The sequence below is a fragment of the Argentina silus genome (genome assembly GCF_951799395.1).
Source record: "Argentina silus genome assembly, chromosome: 16".
Classification (NCBI taxonomy): Eukaryota; Metazoa; Chordata; class Actinopteri; order Argentiniformes; family Argentinidae; genus Argentina; species Argentina silus.
The window spans coordinates 18,072,878-18,094,484 of NC_139670.1; the positions used below are offsets into that span (position 1 = coordinate 18,072,878).

General features: G+C 52.7%; 1 protein-coding gene across 7 annotated transcripts in view; it reads right to left on the reverse strand.

The window, feature by feature from the left end:
* Positions 1–21,607, reverse strand: part of jmjd1cb (jumonji domain containing 1Cb) — a 95,064-nt gene that overhangs the window by 47,285 nt on the left and 26,172 nt on the right. For all 7 annotated transcript variants that reach the window (XM_083687694.1, XM_083687691.1, XM_083687693.1 and 4 more), the window contains exon 2: positions 16,082–16,249. In XM_083687694.1, coding sequence (XP_083543820.1) covers positions 16,082–16,249 — 168 coding nt within the window. The remainder of the gene's footprint in view (positions 1–16,081; positions 16,250–21,607) is intronic.

Sequence of the window (21,607 nt, forward strand, 5' to 3'; positions counted from 1 at the left end):
TGTGTGTGTGTGTGTGTGCGTCCGTTCGCGTAAAGGAGACTGAAAGAGAAAAACAATCCCTGCAGCAGCAGCAGCAGCAGAGCAGAGGACAGAATGGTCGGTTTTTACACACGGGGTTTGAAGCAGCACCACTGCTTTCATTGGAGAAGATAAGAATGCTGTACTTCTGGTTGTGAGGGAGGGAGGGAGGGAAATGAAGACAAATCTAATAATGGAGATGAACCCGCTCTAAATGACTAGTGTGTGCAGGTACACACCCAGGAGAGGGAGGCCGGGGTTGTTAAAGAGCCGAGTTACCCCTCGGGGCACCACGACTGCACCGCCCACGGCCGAGGCCAAAACAGTCACGTACCACCGTGAGGGGAAAAAGTACATAGAAATCATTTTGTATATCAAATAGAATAATATGAGGCTATGATGTAATGACGTAACTTGACCGGGTGTACATGTAGTCGAAGGTTTAAGTGTGTGTGTAGCAGACAGACAGACAGACCTGAGACAGCAGCAGGGTGGTTTAAGTGTGTATAGGTGTGTGTAGCAGACAGACATACAGCAGCACGGTGGTTCAAGTGTGTATAGGTGTGTGCAGCAGACAGACAGACAGACAGCCCTGAGGCGAGCAGCACGGTGGTTTAAGTGTGTATAGGTGTGTGCAGCAGACAGACAGACAGACAGCCCTGAGACAGCAGCAGGTACAACCAGTCAGGTGACTGGAGGACAATGGTGGTTTGTGAATGGGTCTTATCTACTTCCTGATCAGCAGAGTGCATCAACTCTCACACCTTCCAAGGCGTTGACTGACAGACTGACTGACTGATCCTACGAGACGCGACGGGAAGAATCGACAAACAACAACCCTATGACGACGTTGTGGCGCTCGACGATTCGCGGGGAACGGTTGGGTTGCGGTTGGGTTGCGGTTGGGTTGGTTCGCTGCCGCGATTTGCCCGTTCCGTCTAAATCGCGCCGGCGTTAAAGCCGGCGTGACGGAAGGTGAGGACGGCGGCTGAACGGGCGGTCATCATCGACGACGGAAGTCGGCACGTAAATCACAGGACCACGGCAAGGCTAGAAAATGAAATACAGTGTGCCGTGCCGTGCCCCCCCCCCCCCTCCCCTCCGCCCGGCATACGCGATGAGGCGTCCCAGCGCTTACAGATCAGCGCGGCGCGAAAGAGTGACAGCTTCTTTCAACCCTCCTCTGCTTTTATGACTCAAAATCAATAATGCAGCGTAATCTTTAACCCTGTAAAGAGAGGGAGGGGGAGAGAGAGGGGGAGAGAGAGAGAGAGAGAGGGAGAGAGAGAGAGAAGAAGGCAGCTTGTGTGTAAAGGGATTAAAAGCACAGTGACTGTCCTAGTAGGGGGGGGGGGGGGCTATCTCCATTCTACTGTAGGACTTAACACTCTTCCTAATCTGTCTGCCAGATGGCTGTGGGGACCACGCGTCCCACCAACCTGGCCTGAGATGTCACACCAGCAGAATATCTCTCCATCCCCCCCTCACCTCACCGCTCACCAGCGTGTAATTGGCTGAGGAGGGCGCCCCAGTGGGCCAGCTTTATCATGATACCCCCTCTTCTCTTCCTTCTTCTTCTTCTGCCGGGCCTCCATTTTCTCTTCTGGAGCGGGTTCGACACCCACTCACTCACTCACACAGGAAAACCACTTACTTGTGGGCAACCACCGAAAGAAACGCTAAACTAGCATGACTGAACAGTGATGGGGAAAACAGTAGATGGAGTGTGTGTGTGTGTGCGTGTGTGTGTGTGTGTGTGTACCAGTGCATGTCAGGGGATGTGAGATGGGACCTAGCTGTGTAGCCCGGTCGACCTGGCCTTTCCCCCAAAAGGGTGGAGGGCTTTCTGAAACGTTCACCAACACCGTGTACAACACACATGCGTGTGTGTCAGGTAATACTATCACCTGTCTCCAGAACGTGTGTGTGTGAGAGGTTGTGTTTGGCTGTGTGGCCCAGGTTTCCCCCCCCCCCCCCCCCCCGGGCCCACCCTGTCCTGGGCTCGGCTGCTGACCCTAGAATCCCCTGGCTATCTGGGCTCGGCTGTAATTCCCTGCTCTCCATCTGCCACTCTACCCCAGATTAAAGCCCTGTCATTGTGAGAGCCGCAGTGCCACATCAAACTGCTTGCACGCACACACACACACACACACACGCACGCACACGCACACGCATGCACGCACAAGAACATGCACGCTAGAACACACAGGCACTTACAGACAGAGCCAGAAAGATCTGACACATACACACACACACACACACACACACACACTGGCTGCTCCCTTGAAAAGTAAAAAAAAAAAAAAAAAAAACACAAAAAAACAGTGGCAGAGACAGACAACGTGAAATGGCGGCCTGACTCACTCCTCCAGAGACAGAGACAGAGACACGGACGAGGAGTAACACAGCTCTCTGGTCCAACTCTCTGGTTCTGCTCTCTGGTTCTGCTGTGGGAAGCACGGGGCACGTGTGAAGACAAATCCCTGCTCTGCAGCACTGTCTGTCTGGCACGCAGGTATCCTGCACTGTGGCCACAGGAGACTGGAGATTACTATGTCTCAGCTCCATCTGCACGGCAGCAGAGAGAGATGGAGAGAGAGAGAGAGAAAGATGGAGAGAAAGACGGAGAGAGAGAGAGAGAGAGAGAGACAAAGACGGAGAGAGAGAGAGAGAGAGAGAGAGAGAGAGAGAGAGAGAGAGAGAGGGAGAAAGACGGAGAGAGAGAGTGAGCTGCAGTGGGCTGTTTACTCAGTGCCCTCATTTCCACCAACACTTCACTCCATTTCACAACGCGAGGGGAAGAAACACAGACCGGGCGCAAAATGTCTCCTCTGCTACAGGAGCTACTGTGCTCACTGTTCACAGAGCATGAATCATATCACCTCCTGCTAAATGGAAGGAAACACAGAGAAAGAACGGCCCTGAAAGCAGAGTGGCGGAAGTGTTGGTTTTACAGACGTACTCCCGAGTTCTGTCGAGCATTGAAAGCCATTAGCTCCTGACAGACAGACAGACAGACAGACAGACAGACAGACAGACAGGACAGTCTTTGTCTCCTGTCTCACCCAGCCTCACCCCACAGGAGCTCTCCGGTTCTACTAACAACCTTCACTTCTCTGTCTCACAGGTTAGCACGAAATGAAGGTTCCAGATCCAGCCATGCAGATTCACCACCTAGGCCCTGTCAGACACGTGGCCCGCATGCAGGCTCTGTCTGGGCTCCAGCCGCAGGCTTCTATTACCCGGCCTCTCCTCTCCTCTCCTCTCCTCTCTTCTCCTCTCCTCTCCTCCACAATCGTTCCCTGCCTGCCATGACCTGCGGGCGGCTTCCTACGGACGCCATCCGCGCTACTCGCCGATCATTCGTAATTTGTGTTTTGAGTAGATAAAATATGTACGAATGTGTATCCATGGTGACCCCTGACCTAGACGACAGCCCAACCTACACACAGCCTACAGGCCTACTGAGGGATCCGCAATATCAATCAACTTTGACATAAAAAAAAACAAAAAAAAACATGTATTTTACATTCATGGCAGATGCCTTTATCCAAAGCGACTTACAACAAATAAAAGAAAACTATTACAAAACCTCACGCAGCCTTATCCATTAAATCCGTGAAAACACATAGATTCTAATACTGAGCAGAAACAGTGAGGGGGTGGGGGGGGGGGGTGGAGAGATGAGATCAAATGACTGTGGGTGTACTCCAGAGTCGGCGTGACTGGGTGGGTTCTGCGTCTAAGGAGGGCACTGTGGCGGTGTTGTTGTAGTAGCCCAGTTACATAAGCAGCATCGCTGGCATTCCTGCAGCAGCGCCTTTTGTCCCCCACCCCTCCCGTCCAGCCCCTCACGGATCACTGGGTACTTTAGGAGTGGCAGGTGCAGCGGCCGGGACCTCGTCAAGCCGCCGAACGCGAATCGGGGGACCGAGAGGAGGGAGAGGAGGGACGTCACGTGGCGCGACTCCGAGGAGGGAGTTGCTGAGAAGAGAAGAGCCTAAATAACCGCCCAATGGTGACTCTGGTCGGAGACGGGAGCTATTTCTACTCGGGGAGTGTTGCTATTTCCGAACGCGGCGAATGTGGGTCACTCAACCGTGATGCAACTCCTGGGAGCGTTGTTGCTCTTGGCTATCAGATAGGATGAAACAAAGTGAAATGCTAAATGTAGGCTAGTAACGCTTCACCTTAAAAAAGAGGAAGGGACGCATTCCTCCACATACCAGTCAAAACAAGAGGGTTTTTGCAGGTGTTAAATGACGTACAGACTAGTCTCTCTGTAGGTCTCGCCCTGTTCTAAAGATAGGCCTATCCCAGAGCCCGCAGGAGGAGAGCGCAGTGGAAGTCGTTAGAGCACAAGGCGCTCCTTTGTCTTCACATCAATGGTCCCCGTTCCAGCGCGGCCAGATATCGAGGAGATTGTGGCGTCTTGCTTCATGATGTCAATGTGTGTGTGTGGGTGGTTGTGCTCTTCTGTTCATGTTTATCACATTAGCCCAGTTACTAGGAGACGTAGTACTGTATGACTCCAGAGGGATCACTTGTTGTGAAAGGGTGAAAACATGGGAACAAAATACAGCTTGCTCTCCAAGAACAGCATGCGTTATCATTTAGAAGAGGGGGGGGGGGGAGGGGCTTCGCTCGGCTGTTGATGTCTTTTGACGACTTCAGCTCTCCAGTCGTATTCAGTCATATTCGAGCAATTAACAGCTAGTTTTATCAATAGCTCAGCTCAGCTTTTTCCCTGGGAAAAAAGAAAAGAAAATCCCGAATGAATTAATCCAAATCACAGGGTTTCTGATTAGGGCGGGAGCTGAGAAGTGGAGCTCTGTAGCTAAAAAATCAAATATCAAAGTGAAACACTGATGACATTTCAGAGCGTGGAGAGTGCTTTTCACGCAGCCCTGTCTGACACTGATGATGTGGGATGCGTGCTAGCAGGCAGCTACTTTTCACACACCGCACTTGAAGACGAAAAAAAATAATAAAAAAAAATACCTCACTTCAAAGAGGACTGCCGGTTTCTTCTCCAGTTGCCTTCAGATTTCTAAATTAACTTCCTGAGGGGAAAGTGTTCCCACAGTACAACTTTCTCCCCTTGAACACTTTCAACACCCGACTCCCTCTGACACTGAGATCCAGGTGTTTATTACACGTTCATGTTTAAAAAAAAAAAAAAAAAGGCCTGATATTTATTCTTGGTAAACAAATGAACACGACACGCCTCTCCTCCAACAAAAGGGGGGCTGAGGTGAAGTCATTCTGGGATGTCTGGTGGTGTGTGTTTGGCCCGTGACAGAGGAACACGCCTGGTGACAGGGTCAAGAGGAGGTGGAGGAGGAGGAGGAGGAGGAGGAGGGCGGCAGCTCTTTGAGGAATGACAAGGGCATTGTGTTCAGCTGTAGCGGCTGACGTGTCTGTGTCTCACTCTCTGTCTCTCTTTCTTCTCCTCCTTCTCCTCCTCCTCCTTCTCCTCCTCCTCCTACCCCGTCTCTCTCTCTTCTCCTCCTCCTCCTCCCCCCCCTCCCAGCTGACATCAGTCCAGGTTGTCCTGGCTGCTCTGCTGCTGCGTCCCTGTCAGCGTCCTCACTCTCTACGCCAGCGCTCCGTTGACCGAAATGAGGTCATACGGAAAAAATGAAAAGTAAGGGAGCTATAAATAATGGAGAGAGCCGCCGCTCCGAGAATATTCGGAGGAGGAGGTATTTTCAGACGGTAGTCTCTCCTCCTGGCGAATATGGAAACCGGGCCTGTGCTGCATCTTTTCCGCCGGTCGTACAGCATCTCGGCAACCGACTCGGAATCGTTTGTGAACGTTTTCATTGGCTCCAGTGACCGCAATTGTGTTGTGATCTCTGGAGGACAAGGACTTGGGTGGATTGACAAACATCAGCTAACAATTACTGTGCATGGGCCTGGCCTGACAATAACAATATATCAAGGAGGACATTGTGAGAAAAGACACCCGTTGGATTCTCATCATAATCATAGGATATTGGATAAGTCAGCCAATGTTTATGTTAAACTATTTGGAAACGTCTCATTTTTTTTCAAACAAAAGCAGAATGCCCCAAGCCAACAAAACACTAAGATAAACGCACGTACAACCTAACCTTTATTCTCCTGAAATGGCAGCTTTCTTTGTGATCCTTTTCTTTGCTGCTCTCCTCTGACATGAAAGCTTTAAAATGAGGACAGAGGAGGCTGCCAAATCATGTTGTTGTGAACTAGTGGGGCACGCGGCCAAAAAGGAATCTGTACAGCGAGAGGAAGGGCAACCATCCATTAGGTTTAATGCAAGCTCTGCAGTCAGAGGGCCGGGCTGGCAGGCTGGCTGGGAGTCACGTGGGACGCACGATTAATTCAGCCGTGCCTTTAGAGAGCAGAGAGGCCTGGTGCTGCTGCTGCTGCTGCCTGTGTTCTCTACGGCAGGTCAGCCTTGTAATTCTCCCTCCTCCCTCCCCCCTCTCCCCCCGCCCCCCCCCCCAGATGAAGAGGGACTTGACTTTGATGGGGTCACAGAGTCTACGGATCGCACAGAGAGAGAGAGAGAGAGAGAGAAAGAACAGCGTGATGTAATATCTGCCTCAGAGAAGCAATAGACAAATGCGTATCAAAAGTCCCCCCCCCCACCCCCACCCCCCCTCCCTCCACAGACTGCACACGTTTGTGTATACAATCAAAGGGGAACGGGGAGAAGAGACAGCTGTACAGTAGAGTCGGTCCCTGGGTTCCTTTTCTTCTCTCCGTCCCCGTTAATCTTTCTTTTCTCTCTTGTCTGCGCCACGGGTCGGTATCTGTGCACACGGTTATTGTCTGTTAAACTGCCAACAGCAACACCGTCGACGACGACGTCACCCATTACACGGTCATATGCCTTCGTACGGCCCCCAAAAACAAATATAGACGTATCAAAAAAACAAAACAAAAACAAAACTACCAGCTTTTACTTGATGGCTTTGATTGAACATCGTCACCGGATAACTCACCACTCCGGTGTGTGCCAGCCTCTGTCGCGCTTCCACAGTGTGTGTGTGTGTGTGAGTGTGTGTGTGTCTGTCTGTCTGTTCGATAGGCATGTGGCAGGGCAGCAAAGTCTACCTCAACTGACACCTCTGACCTGAGCTTGCGTGACTGTCTGGCAGCAGTATCACTGAGATTAGACTCAACACACATCCACAGGCCTATCGTGTCCATGAGGATCAGTCATCGGGGCTGAGGACTCCATCGATCACTCTGTGATGCTGTTGTTGGACAGAGAACAGTCTGTAAACAGTTTCAGGGACACGTGCGCGTGCGTGCGTGCGTGTGTGTGTGTGTGTGTGTGTGTGCGTGCGTATGCTGTGTGAGCAGCAGATTGCCAGCGGGTTTGGAGTAGTGAGTTAAGCGTAGGCTTATTCATTGTGCCACTGTGTTTTCTACGGCAGGCCAGGCTTAATTCTCTCTCTCTCTCTCTCCCCCCCCCTCTCTCTCTCTCTCTCTCCCTCCCTCCCTCCGGTGTGTTGGACGGCTTTGAAAATAGTCTTTAATAACAACTCGCTCCCAGACAAAGGAGCCTAGCAGAGATGTGCTCGCTTGGCACAGCAGCACAGTGTGTGAATCATCAGCAGAGAGAGAGAGAGGGGGGGGGGGGGGGTGGGCAACAGAGAGAGGGATGAGCAACAGAGAGAGAGAGAGAGATAGAGAGAGGGAGAGAGAGATAGAGAGAGAGAGAGGGGTGGGCAACAGAGAGAGGGATGAGCAACAGAGAGAGAGAGAGAGAGAGAGAGAGAGGGATGAGCAACAGAGAGAGAGAGAGAGAGAGACAGGGGAGAGCAAGGGAGCGAGGGGGGGGGGGCAGGGAGTGGGGAGAAGAGAGGAAAGGAGAGAGATGGAGAGGATGAGGTATAGAGAGTGAGAGCCTACGCCCGCCCCCCCCCCCCCCGCCCCCATCCCCACCCCCACCCTGAGTAACCTTCAGACAGAGAGCATCTCGACAAAGTGGCCACACCTCAGAATAATGAAATGGAAGCCGTACGCCTGACAGAGTGGAGGCTGGGGCTGAGAGGCTGACAGAGAGTGAAGGCTGGGGCTGAGAGAGAGTGAAGGCTGGGGCTGAGAGGCTGACAGAGAGTGGAGGCTGGGGCTGAGAGAGAGTGGAGGCTGGGGCTGAGAGGCTGACAAAGAGTGGAGGCTGGGGCTGAGAGAGAGTGGAGGCTGGGGCTGAGAGGCTGACAGAGAGTGGAGGCTCTCCCTCTTTACTGCCGAGACGCTCTGACACGGAGCAGACGCAGATAGTGCCACAGAAACAACTGGAACAAGTCCTCTCAGCCACAGTGAAAAAGAGGCAGCCTACGTACAGTAGAGCTCATTAAAACCAAACAATCCTTACCTGTGTGCATATGTAGGAGTTCTGCAAGGCAACAAACCCAGGCCTTTGAACATTGTAAATAAACACAGAGGCAAGAGCTCCCCTGAGCACGGCTAAATATTCATGCGAGCATATGGCCAAGTTCTGCTCAAATTGCTCCATCTGCAAAATCCTGTCCTTCAGCTGATACAGCGTAGCCTAGCCTAGCTGTAGCCTGGCTCTACCCTCCTGTCTTCAGCTGATACAGCGTAGCCTAGCCTAGCTCTACCCGCCTGTCTTCGGCTGATACAGCGTAGCCTAGCCTAGCTGTAGCCTAGCTCTACCCTCCTGTCTGTGGCTGATACAGCGTAGCCTAGCCTAGCTGTAGCCTAGCTCTACCCTCCTGTCTGTGGCTGATACAGCGTAGCCTAGCCTAGCTGTAGCCTAGCTCTACCCTCCTGTCTGTGGCTGATACAGCGTAGCCTAGCCTAGCTGTAGCCTAGCTCTACCCTCCTGTCTGTGGCTGATACAGCGTAGCCTAGCCTAGCTGTAGCCTAGCTCTACCCTCCTGTCTGTGGCTGATACAGCGTAGCCTAGCCTAGCTGTAGCCTAGCTCTACCCTCCTGTCTGTGGCCTGGGGCCCAGGACCACCCAAGGAGACAGCAACCAGACTCTACTCTGCTACGCTTCCCTCCTTCCCCACAAGGATTTACAATACAACAATCACAGTTAAGGGGGAGGACAGAAATCTCTCCTCACCCCCTTTCCTCCTTCCTCTCCCCTCCTCCCGCCCCCCCCCTCCCGAATCTGTGGCAAAGCCCCTGGCAGGAGATACCAAACAGGAAGCCCAGCGAGGCTTGGCTTCCTCCCGCCTGGGGGGCCCCACCCTGCACCACAACAGCAGCTCAGGGAAGGGAGAGGGGTGTGTGTGTGTGTGTGTGTGGGGGGGGGGGGGGGTGTGGGGGTGAAGTGAAGTGAAAGGTGTGTGAACACTTCCACTGGTGTCATATTTAGATATTTTTTTTTCTTTATTATATGACAAAAAATAAAAAATAAAACAAAGTGAGAAGCAGCTTGTGTGGGTGTGACCAGGTGGAGGCTGGCTGGCTGGCTGGCTGGTAGAGGGTTTCTGTGACAGGCGCTGGCAGGGAGAGGTCACTGAAACCCAGCCTCAGCACAACACCCTGATATCAAAGTCACAGAGGTACGGTCACACTGCTGTGACCGGGGCCACTCTGCTGCTGCTGCTGCTGCACTGACAACACCAGAGGGGGCAGCCACAACCACACACTGGGATAGGACAGGACAGGACAGAGAACACACACACACACACACACACACACACACACACACACACACACACACACACACACACACACACACACACGCATACACGCGCATACACACACACAAAAACACAATAGACACTTGATCCAGACATAGGCCTGATTCTTTTACATACACCAGACCCAGCTCTCTCTGTCTTGGCTCATGCTGCTCGCTCAGCTCTCAGTATCATGTGTGTGTGTGTGTGTGTGTGTGTGTGTGTGTGTGTGTGTGTGTGTGTTTTCCCAGAGAGAGAAAAATGAGAAGAGGGTAAAACTAAAGTGGGTTAGCTCCTTCCTGTGTAGCCTAATCCATCATTGAGTTATCCATGGGGGGAGTGTGTGTGTGTGTGTGTATTTTATATGGAGAGAAACATTAGGAGGGGTAAAATGTGTCTCTTTTATCATGCACACACACACACACACACACACACACACACACACACACACACAGCGTGGGTCATTGGCGTGTCCTCTACTAGTCTTTGATAAGTGAACGGCTTCAACAGCTGACTAAAGCAGCGGCCCTGTCAGAGTCAGGAGAGAGAGAGAGAGAGAGAGAGAGAGAGAGAGAGAGCTCCCCTCTCTGGGCCCTGGGCCAGCCGTGTACCAGCAGAGGGACAGCCCGGGTCAGGGGAGGGCCTGCTACGTTTCCTCTGTGGCACGGTCCACGTTTCACTGCAGCCCGTGTGTGAGAAAGCAGTTATTTCCCGACGTGGAACGTCGCCGAGACAAGACGTCTGAAGCAAGCGCCTTTCTGAAACCGTCTATTCCATTTGTTGACATCCTGCTCCGGAATGACAATTTCCTGAGAGAACGGAACATTCCGAGATGTGTGTGTGTGCGTGCGTGCGTGTGCGTGCGTGCGCGTGTTCTCCTAGCCTGAGAGAAGGATGACGACATGAGCTGAGAATCGCTGGGGGAGGAAATCGAGGTATAAAGAGGCTGACATCAGAAATGAATGGGTGACCAGAAAGAAAATGTTCCATGCTGCGAAGTCATCTGGGGAAAGAATTTCCGAAAACATGGAAAATAGCTCCATCATCACACAGGGAGAGAGTGAGAGAGAGAGAGAGAGAGAGAGAGAAAGACAGAAACAGAGACAGAGAGAGAGAGAGAGGACCTTTTCAAACACAGGGATTTCCAACTGCCACACAGTTGCCAGAGTTGTTGTATTGGACAGCGGCAGTTCTATTCGACGAGGCCCGGGGCGCCCTGCTTTTGGCTACAAAGCAAATAGTGCACAAAGGAAATGTGAAACGGGCTGAATAAACTGAATTTTCCCCCTCATCCATTTGTCTCAACAAAACAGCCAATGTAGGCTACATTATTTCTGCTTTTCACGGTAGAGAGGCAGGGGAAGGGCCCAGAAAGGGGCTGATGGGAGAGCGCAGGGGAGACAAATTAAAGCCAAATGCAGGGAGTGGGGGGGGGGAGTATGGGGGTGGGAAGGTCGTCACTGCACCATGAAGTCATGTCATTTTTCCAGAACACAAGGGGTGGGGGTTGTGGTGTGTAGCCGCCCTCCCCCCCCCCAGCCTGACTCAATAACTCACCACGACGACACCCCCCTCCCCGTGTCACACATACACACACACACACACACACACACACACACACGCCCAGCCCCTTTCCAAGGCAAGGGAAAGTAGCCCCAGGCTGCCCCTGTAAAGGCAGCCTGTCTATGATTGCTGCCATTAAGAAGCCAGCTGTGCAGTTGGCAGTGAAGGATCATCTGTGTACTCCCTGTCTCTGTGTGTACGCCATCATCCACCCCACCCTCCCCCTCCCCCTCCCCCACACACACACACACCACTCTCATTCCACACACGCACACATACTACACACTAACGTGCCACCATGTCCTCTGAGCCGCTGCAAACACACATTCTAACCACGCTGATAAACTCAGTTCACCGCGCACGCGCACACACACACACACACACACACACACACATTCCAGACAGGGCCTGCCCTACCCCCTCAGGGCAGCTGCACACGCGGCTTATTGACATACTTTAACAGATGACTGGAGCCTCTGGGGGGGTGAAAGGTCGCCGAGAGCTGGGCGTGATGAACCAGTAACACCAGATAGAAAACAAACACACCCTGACCCGGCTCGACGCAAAAGACAAAAGGACGCGCCGTCTAGCCCCCCTGACACATTTCGGGGGACATTTTCGGCCTTTTCGCGAAACCGCAGTGGGCTAGGCTACGCTGTTTGTTATGCTGAGGGGGAAGCGAGTCTCGGAATAATCAACATAAAACTGTGGGTATGTCTATCTATCAACCTGAGGACAGTTATTGACAGGAAGCTCATGACAGAGTGCGGCAGAAGCGTCAGTATTTATTCCCGTGGGTGACAGGGGGGGGGCCGGCGGTGTTAGCTAATGAAAAACATTCATCTCCGTCGCGGGCTCGGCGCAGCCGCGTCTCTGGCCCTCCTGCTGGAAATATCAACCCGAAAGGGCCAGGAGTCTCGTTTTGGTTCCAGCACATGGCTAAAGGGCCAGGCTGTGTGTGTGGGTGTGGGTGTGGGTGTGTGTGTGTGTGTGTGTGTGTACGGAGGGGAGTAGGAGGGTAAAGTAAACTATGTGAACATGTACGGGGGCAGTGAAAAGCCTGCCCTGTATTTGTCTTAATGACAGCTGACAGTGCAGCCCTGGGGAGAGGAGGAGAGGAGGAGGAAGAGGAGGAGGGAGAGGAGGAGAGGAGGAGGGAGAGGAGAGGAGGAGGAGGGAGAGGAGGAGAGAGGAGGAGGAGAGACAAGAGAGGAGAAGGGAGAGGAGAGGAGAAAGGAGAGGAGGAGGAGGAGGGAGAGGAGAGACAGGAGAAGAGAAGGGAGAGGAGGAGGAGGGAGAGGAGGAGGGAGAGGAGGAGGGGGTCCCACCACGTTAAGAAGCGAGACGAACATCCAGCAGAGGGCTACGCGTACACTCATGCATTACCCTTTCCGTTAAAACGACCTTTCAGACAGCTAATAACGGTGGACAACCATCACGGGTCAGAGGAGGTTCGGAACGGGCCGTGAGAACACGCTCCCGGGCATCCATGTCAGAGGCATACCGTGTCCTGCCTCAGCCTGGCAGCCGGAGGAACCAACCACGCCACGGAGACGCATCCAAACCCAAACACATTCCGGCCACGGCAGATCGGGGTTTTTTTTGTGTGTTTTTTAAGTCATTCCACTGCGGCTGACGACATGAAAATAACGGGTTTTCGCGCTGCGGTTCCTTTTTTGGAGGGTTTGTAAATGGAGGCGTTGTGGGACGCAGAGGTGTTTCCCCCCCCCCCCCCCCCCCCGTATCCAAGTGTGGATGGAACGCCCCCTCTGACCTTATCTACCCGACGCCATGACGGGCTTCTGAACACATTCCACAGGGGGGTGAGGCAGAGGGTGCGTGCGTGTGTGTGCGTGCGTGGATCATGTGTGTGTGTGTGTGTGTGTGAATGTGTGGATCATGTGCGTGTGCGTGTGTGTGTATCGTGTGTGTCGTGTTGCTTATCGTGTATCGTGTGTATCGTGTGTGTGTGTGTGTGTATCGTGTGTGTGTGTCAAAGGAGCTAAGTGTTGGTCAACATTGAGAAGGGGTTTGGGAGGAGGGGGGGGGCTGCTCGGTGAACCTGTTAAGAGTCCCGCTGCCTGCTCCAATCACGGATCAGATGCATATCATCATTAATATGTCTCATCAGAAGGAGGAGGAGGAGATTTATAGCGGCCTCGTAAAAAAGCCAGGACAGCCTCCGGGACAGAAAAGAAGAGCGTGTTCTACACAGAGAGGAAGGACACTTTGGCGGTAGGGGACAGACACGGTCCCGTCTGTCCCAGATGAACCCGGCCGCGGGTTCATCTGGGAGGTTAGGAGCAGGGGGGAAGGTGTTAGACTGGGATGTCAGGCCAGGACACGCTGTACCGACCGCTGACAACACGGAAGGATGGAGGAAGGATGGAGGTAAAGTAGTGGATTTGCACCAACAACAGCAAAACACTGGAGGAGGATGGAACCCCCCCCCCACACACACACACAGACCCCCCCCCCCCCCTCCTCCCCCACAAACATAAATAAAGGGGGCATCTGTCCGAAGCGGACCCCGGCTCTTCTAAAAAGGGGGCTATAGGGGCTAGTGCCAGCCATCCCAGTCCATGGCCTTCCATCCCCCCCGCTCACATTGTGTCAACAGAGACCACAGGTTGGGTTAGACATGGTGGGGGTGGGGGGGGTGGGGGTGGGGGGCAGGACAATGGCTGGCCACGGTTTGAAGCCACGCGTATCAAAGGGCCAGCAGACAAAAGGCCCGCGGCCCCCGGTGCTGCTGCTGTGGGGAGGGAGAGGGAGAGGGAGAGGGAGAGAGAGAGAGAGAGAGAGAGAGAGAGAGAGAGAGAGAGAGGCTGGCTGTAGCTGCTGCTGACTCAGGGGGAATCTAGTCGCTGTAACAGTCTGCATCTCCACTCCCTCTGAAATAGCAGCCGTAAATAACGGGGGCTGTGACTGCTATTGTGTGTGAGAGAGAGAGAGAGAGAGAGAGAGAGAGAGGGCACAGAGAGACAGAGGGGGGGGGAGTGGGGACAGAGAAAGAGAGAGAAAGGAGACAGAGAGAGAGAGTGGGGAGAGAGAGAGAGGGGACAGAGAGAGAGAGAGTGGGGAGAAGGGAAGAAGACAGTGCTCCTCAGAACCAGACACCAGCGCGGAGGCCTAGAGGCAGAATGGAATGACTTGTTGGCCCAGGAGCTTGCCGAGGTAATTAGGAGAAGGTTATGTAATAATGATCTAATATCGCTTTTAAAACACCAACCCTGTCTGGGCTGAACGCTGAGAGTGAGTGATGCCCTCGGTTAAGGTCGTCTTCCCCTGACAAACCATCAGAGGCCAAACCGGCCCATCGCTGCTTGTGTTATTGCCTCTCTGTGTCCTAAATCGCCCCCCCTGTGTAATTACTCTAAATGGCACACTAGAAATGTTATCGCCGCATTACTGGGAGAATTCCTCAGCAAATGACTAGGACTAGGTCTAGGACGGGGGCCTACTGGCTACAGTTCTATTTGACTATCTATTTGAGTTCACAATCAGCCAAGGTTACAATGCTCAATGTTTATCCCCAAAGAACAGTGTATCCAAGCCGGTGAAATGACTGGGTGAACGTGTGCAGGGGGGGAGATGAGGACAGAAATAGGCTTCTGTGTCGCATGTCAATCAAGGACAGCAGAGCAGACTTGTGTTCTCAGGGGAGCACGTCAACAGTGCATGGAGTGTCCTCCTAAGAGGGAGAGAAAGAGAGAGAGAGAGGGAGAGAGAGAGAGAGAGAGAGAGAGAGAGAGAGAGAGAGAGAGAGAGAGAAATAAAGGAGTAGAGAAAGAGAGAGAAATAAAGGAGAGAAAGAGAGAGAAAAAGGAGGACAGAGACAAAGAGAGAGAGAGAGAGAAGCAGAGAAACAGTGTGCCTGTGTGTGTGCGTGTGTGTGTGTGTGTCTGTGTGTACTCCTGTCACGCCTGCTCTGGTTGTGTCTCTCTGACTTGCTTTGAACTCTTATCTGCCATGCCTGAGCCAGATGGAGCTGTGCAGCGTTACATAATCACAACACAGAGCAGCGCTCTCAACACTCCCTCAGCTGAGAATGGAGCCATAACACCCCCGCTGTTAAACATTTAGGGGCTTTTGGAAGGCGCACACAGACACAGACTCACAGACACACAGACAGACACAGACTCACAGACGCAGACTCACAGACACACAGACAGACGCAGACTCACAGACACAGACAGACACAGACTCACAGACAGACGCAGAGCCACACAGCCACACAGACAGCCACACACACACCCTGTCGTCTCTTGTTGAGCTGGTGTCACACCCTCTGCCCCCCCTCCCTCCCTCCCACAACTGCTCAGCGGGACCAAACATCTCTAAACAAATCCGTTTATTGTTGTACACAAACCTCTCTTGATGTAAACCCCCAAATCATCCCATCCCAGCCTGGATACCAGGGCATCATAATAAACCAATGTCTGCACAGCCTTTTGTGAGACAAGAAGAAGCCACAGCTGTGACTCACTCCGCACACACACACACACACACGCACACACACACACACCACTGCGTGCGAGCGTGTGTGCATCTGGTACGACATGAGCCAGTAAATGGAGGCTGCGTGCTGCAGTCAAACAAAGAGAGAGAGAGAGAGAGAGTGTGTGTGGTGTGTTCTGGAGAGAGAGAGAGAGAGGTGTGTTCTGGAGAGAGAGAGAGAGAGAGAGGTGTGTTCTGGAGAGAGAGAGAGAGAGAGAGAGAGGTGTGTTCTGGAGAGAGAGAGAGAGAGGTGTGTTCTGGAGAGAGAGAGAGGTGTGTTCTGGAGAGAGAGAGTGTGTGTGTGTGGGTGTGTGTTGTGTTGTGTGTGCGGAGGGGTGTCTCACCAAGGCGGGCCACTGGACCTGCTTGGCCTTGGTTCCCTGCAGCACGCTGCCCCCCTCCTTCCTCTTGGCCCAGACCAGCTGGTGTTCCAGCACAAACACCTGGAAGTCCTCGTACACTTTGACCCACTCCCGCTTCTCCCACTCCTGGTCGTCAAACTCCACATACACCTGGGAGAGAGAGGGGAGGGGAGAGAGGGGGGGAGAGGGGAGGGGGGGGCACAGGTTAAAAAATAGCTGCAAAAGCACCTAGTGCAGTTATCCATTTGACGTGACCCTTGTCACCAATGAAGTGTGAGTTGTCATAGACTGCTTTGATAGTGGAAGCATCCCCCCCCCCCCCCAACCCCCAACCCACCCCCCTGTGACAGAGAGAGGTTAACGGTGATTAGAACTGTTCACGGTGCGGACCAAAAGATCCTTTCACTTGGCGACCTGTGACCCAGATAAGAGCGTTGACCCCTCTCTCCTACTGATCAACAGAAAGCGAGACCACCACAGTAGCCTACTGTTTGGAAAAGTCTTGAAAAGGGGAATATTCGGCGAATATGAGCCTAGACATCCGACATCGTTATCAAAAAGGGGGTCTAGATATCAAGCCGTAGGCATCCGACCCAGTTGGGCCTAGATGCGCAACTCTGAACCGATCCCTGCGAGCCCCTTGGTTTCATCTCTGGTGAACACCGGTGGCCGCTGGCCTCCCTGAGCCCGGGCTATCAAAGGCCCTCTGTTTGCCACTCCTGACCCCCCCAGCCTCAGTGGTGTTGGCGCTGGGTCTGTGTGTGAAATACTTGACCAGGGCCCTGAGCCGTCCCACGCCGAGCAGTCAGGAGTGCCATGTAACACATCCGTGGACGGCCGATGAGATGAGCCTGGGTCAGCCCTAGGGCCGAGGCCTAGGACTAGGACTAGGCCTGGCTGTGGGGGACTAGGCCTGGCTGTGGGAGGTGTGAGAAAGCAACCGCTGCTTCTGTGTAGCTCGGACGGTGTAGCGCGGCGCGAGCGACGCGTGTGTCGTGGGTTCGATTCCCCGCTGGGACCGTATATACGTATACGTGCGCAGAAACATGGCTTTGGATAAAAGTGCCTGCTAACGGGCCGGTAGTGGTTCTCTGTGGTTCAGCAGCAGGTGGCTGTTCTGTCAGGGACACAAGTGTTTTCACCATCAAAGCCACGGTGGGTTCCTGCTTCCTGGACCGACAGAGAGCTCTGTGACCACAGTGTGTGTGTGTGTGTGTGTGTGTGTGTGTGTGTGTGTGTGTTGGGCTGATAAGTGTGTGTGTGTTGGGCTGCTAAGTGTGTGTGTGTGTGTGTCTGATCTGCCTGGGTAAACCCAAGGTCGCTGCACCTTTAGCCACATTTGGCAGCCAGGTGGCATTCATTCTCTCCAGCAGGACTCCGACTGGCACGGGCTCAATCGGCCGATCGTTTACATTGGTTTACCGCTCTCCTGGTCACCTGACGCTTCGCTATCAAAGGCCTGGAACGGATCAATCGCTTCGCCGAAGGTGTCGTGTGTAAAGGGCTAATGCCTAAAATGAAGGGTTTTGGATGGAACGATGAGCCCCCTTTCTGACGGGAGGACCAGAGGGAGGCGTCTGACGCTGTGTAGCCAGGGAGAATGACACGCATGCTTATGGTTGTGTAATGTGGCCAGGGACCAAGAAGATGATTCACAACGAGCCTGCTGCCTGTTTACCATTCCTCTCCTCTCCTCTCCTCTCCTCTCCTTTCCTCTCCTCTCCTCTCTTCTCCTCTCCTTTCCTCTCCTCTCCTCTCCTCTCCTCGACGTCAGTGTTCTACCATTTGTGCTTCTGGCATGGAGGAGAAGAAGCGTGGTAGTTGAGGATGTGTGTGTGTGTGTGTGTGTCATGGATAGAGCTCCAATCCCTCCAACCCCCCCCCCCTCTCGGCATGTCAGCAGAGCTCTCATTCCTGCAGCAGCACACGTGACAACCCCGGCTCTCTTCCCTTCCCTTCCCCCATCTGCCCTGCTCCCTACCCCCACCTTATACAGTGAAGCCCCTCCCCCCCCCCCCCCCCTCCCTCAACCGGATGGGATCACCGAGGGCTTCTCTCCTCATTCACCCTCTCCTCACTTCCCCTTGTATATGGGTGTAACTAACTAACGCCATGTTAAAGATTCAGCCTCATTAAAAATGGAGAGAGAGAGAGAGAAAGAGAGAAAGAAAGAAAAAGAGAGGGGCTGGGAGAGAGAGAGAAAAAGAGAGAAAGAGAGAGGGGCTGGGAGAGAGAGAGGGGCTAGGAGAGAGAGAGAGAGAGAGACAGAGAGGGGCTGGGAGAGAGAGAGGGAGAGAGAGAGGGGCTAGGAGAGAGAGAGAGAGAGAGAGAGACAGAGAGGGGCTGGGAGAGAGAGAGGTAGTGGGGGGGGAGGATGTTTGTGCTGCATATCCAGGCAGTGGCCTGTCAGGCCTTGGCACTAGTGCCAAATCTGGGGATTAGTGAGCCCTGTCTGTGGGGGACTAGACCTGACTGTGGGGGACTAGGCCTGACTGTGGGGGACTAGGCCTGGCTGTGGGAGACCAGGCCTGACTGTGGGGGACTAGGCCTGGCTGTGGGGGACTAGGCCTGGCTGTGGGGGACTAGGCCAGGATGTGGGTGACTAGGCCTGGCTGTGGGGGACTAGGGGGACTAGGCCTGGCTGTGGGAGACTAGGCCTGGCTTTGGGAGACTAGGGGGACTGGGCCTGGCTGTGGGAGACTAGGCCTGGCTTTGGGAGACTAGGGGGACTAGGCCTGGCAGTGGGAGACTAGGCCTGGCTGTGGGGGACCAGGGAGACTAGCCCAGGCCCTCAGGGCTGGCCTGGCAGCTCTACTGGCACCCTGGCCAAAGCTAGTGAGCCATGTGGAGGAGAGGAAGCCTCCCTCTGCTCTGCAGTCTGCAGTACAGGCTGGCCAGCCAGGGAGGCAGTAGCACTGGCCTATTTTGGGGGAAGACAACAGCAGTAGGTGTGTGGTGGGGAGCAGCTCGTGTACCAAAGCTGATAAAATAATGGAAATGTCACAGTAGTGGCGGCGCTGAGCGGATTTGCATCTTTGTGGCAGGGTAATTTGCAGGCAGGTGGCATAATTATCCCCACATACATGCTAAAGACAGGAATGTTCTCTAAATTGCAACAACTCAGGAACTACTTTGAAGCACATAACGGCGGTCAAATAATAGCAGCTACGAATATAGCTGCAACCGCAGAGCCATAAAATATGAGAGTTCCCTTAAAAGGAGCAGTTTACCCACGGTCACCAGGACTCCACAGGCTAACACGACACAACGAGTAACACAACACAAGTTCCAAGTAGTCTTTTTTTGTCGAAATAGCAGGAAATATTAAGACATGCATGCAAATAAGAGAGAAACACCTTTTTTAACGGCCCAGGAAGTGCAACGGAGCCGTGTGTACGATAACATTTGCGTTAGTCAACACAAGTAACCGATGCGTGCTTTAGCACGGTGCTCATGGAAGTAAACAAACTCTCTCCTCCCTAAAGCTCCTTGTTGTTTCCAAAACCACGTGATCGCCTCCCAAATACCGTACATCACTCAGGGTTAAAATCATCAAACTAGCGATATCCAGCTTTTGCGTTCTACGTGTGGAAAGTGACCCTTTAACATCCTAGCAAATCAGTACGCAGCCTAACAATGAATGACGCAAAATGCCGTTATAATCATGCAATAAAACACTGCCATACCCTTAACCTTAGCCATTTTAAGGGCGAAAGTTCCCATCTGTATCCCGTCCTTTTAGAGATATCAATCAAAATGGTGCTTGACCAACGAGGTTTGAGGTTGCGCTGACAAACCCGTGGCCCGAAAACCCTGAAAAACCGGAGAGAACGGGAGAAGAGCACGACAGCAACAAAAACAACAGCCTCTCAGCCGCCCCACCGCTAGGATCTGTAATTATACAGTAGATCCCTCAGTCATCAACCACAGCTGAGGGAAAATAGGTCACTACTGGTTAGACGCTGCTGCTGCTGCTGCTCACAGACACAGCATTCCTCTGTCTCCCTGGGCCCTGCCATTCAAACACACCGTAAGCCCGCCTAATAACCAGGCCCTCCAAACATGCATACAAATAGGCTACATATCTTTGTCAAACTAAAAAAATAAATAATAATCCAAATCTGAATAGAATACAATAGAAGGAATACCGTGCAGATTAGTATTGTATTCTATTCAGATTTGGAAATGTTTTTTTTTCTTTCTGGAAATAGCTTGTTGTTTGGTAACGACATCTGTCATTAAAATATGAATGTCCACGTTAGCGAAGTGTGTCATCGACAGCTGTCTGGGTTTGTTTTGACAGGTTCCGTAGCGCTGGAACCCCAGAGACGCATCCTGAGAAGGCACTATATTTCACTAAACACTGGTGGGACTGCCTCTCTGTGATATCATCGTGTTTACAAATAACACAAGGTAGGAGTCCAGTGTGAGCTGTTGGAACTTTGGGTGGAATATGCGGTCTGTAAATAAACACTCATAAACTACAATAACCTCAAGGGATGAAGAGGGGGTATTTTATTTTTGGATGACGACAGAAGAACTGGGGTAACCTGTTGGCTACCTCTCTATCTAATCAGAGGGGGGGGGGGGGGGGGGGGGGGGGGGGGGCTTGTGTACATGAGGACTGCTCAAGGCCACTGATAAGTGGCAAAGGTTGAAAAGACAACAAAACATAAAAAAAGGACAAAAACCGATATCGAAAAAAACAAATATCACTCCGGCTGTGTGGGGAAATAAGTCAAGCAGCACGGGTGAGGAAGTGTCAGGTGGACGGTCGATGCCCACACCTCGGGAGCCCTGCAGACCGTGTGCACCAAGTCAAAAGATCCGCAGACTCAATTTCGGTCCAGGGTCTGGCTGTGTTTTGAACGAATTTTGTATTTCACACGCCCTGTACGGAAAGCCACAAAAAAAAAGAAAAGGAGAAAAAAAAAAAGCCTGCTTTCATCTGTGTACAAAAGTGGTATTTCCACACCGCCGTCCCAGAAAGGAATGGCTTGTGTGTATTATCACACCCAAACAGACAAACACGCAGCACACAGTCAGGTCAATAAGAAGCACCCGTCCCTCCCCCTCACACCACCCCGTCCAGCTCCTATCACTGACCGTCATCTGTCCCAATGTCCTAAACTCAACTGATCCTGGAGAGATAGAAGAGCAATAAAAACCAGGAACAAATGAAGGGGGGGGGGGGGGGTTGGGCCAGGAGGAGGAGGAGGAGGAGGAGGAGAAGAACAACACCTCGAGAAAGACAGAAGGCACAAGAAAGCAGAAGGTGACAGAAGGCGGAAGGAGATTGAAGACAGAAGAAACTACAAGGCAGAAGAAGAAGATAGGAGACAGAAGAAGACAGTAGAAAGACAGAAGAAGACAAAAGAAGACAGAAGAAGACGCGTCACCAACATCAGCTTCTGTCTACTACCCTGTTCTGATCTGTATGCCAAATGAGCTTGAGCTCCCTGTTAATTTGAATAATTTCACACAAGAGTGAACAGACAACCAGACAAC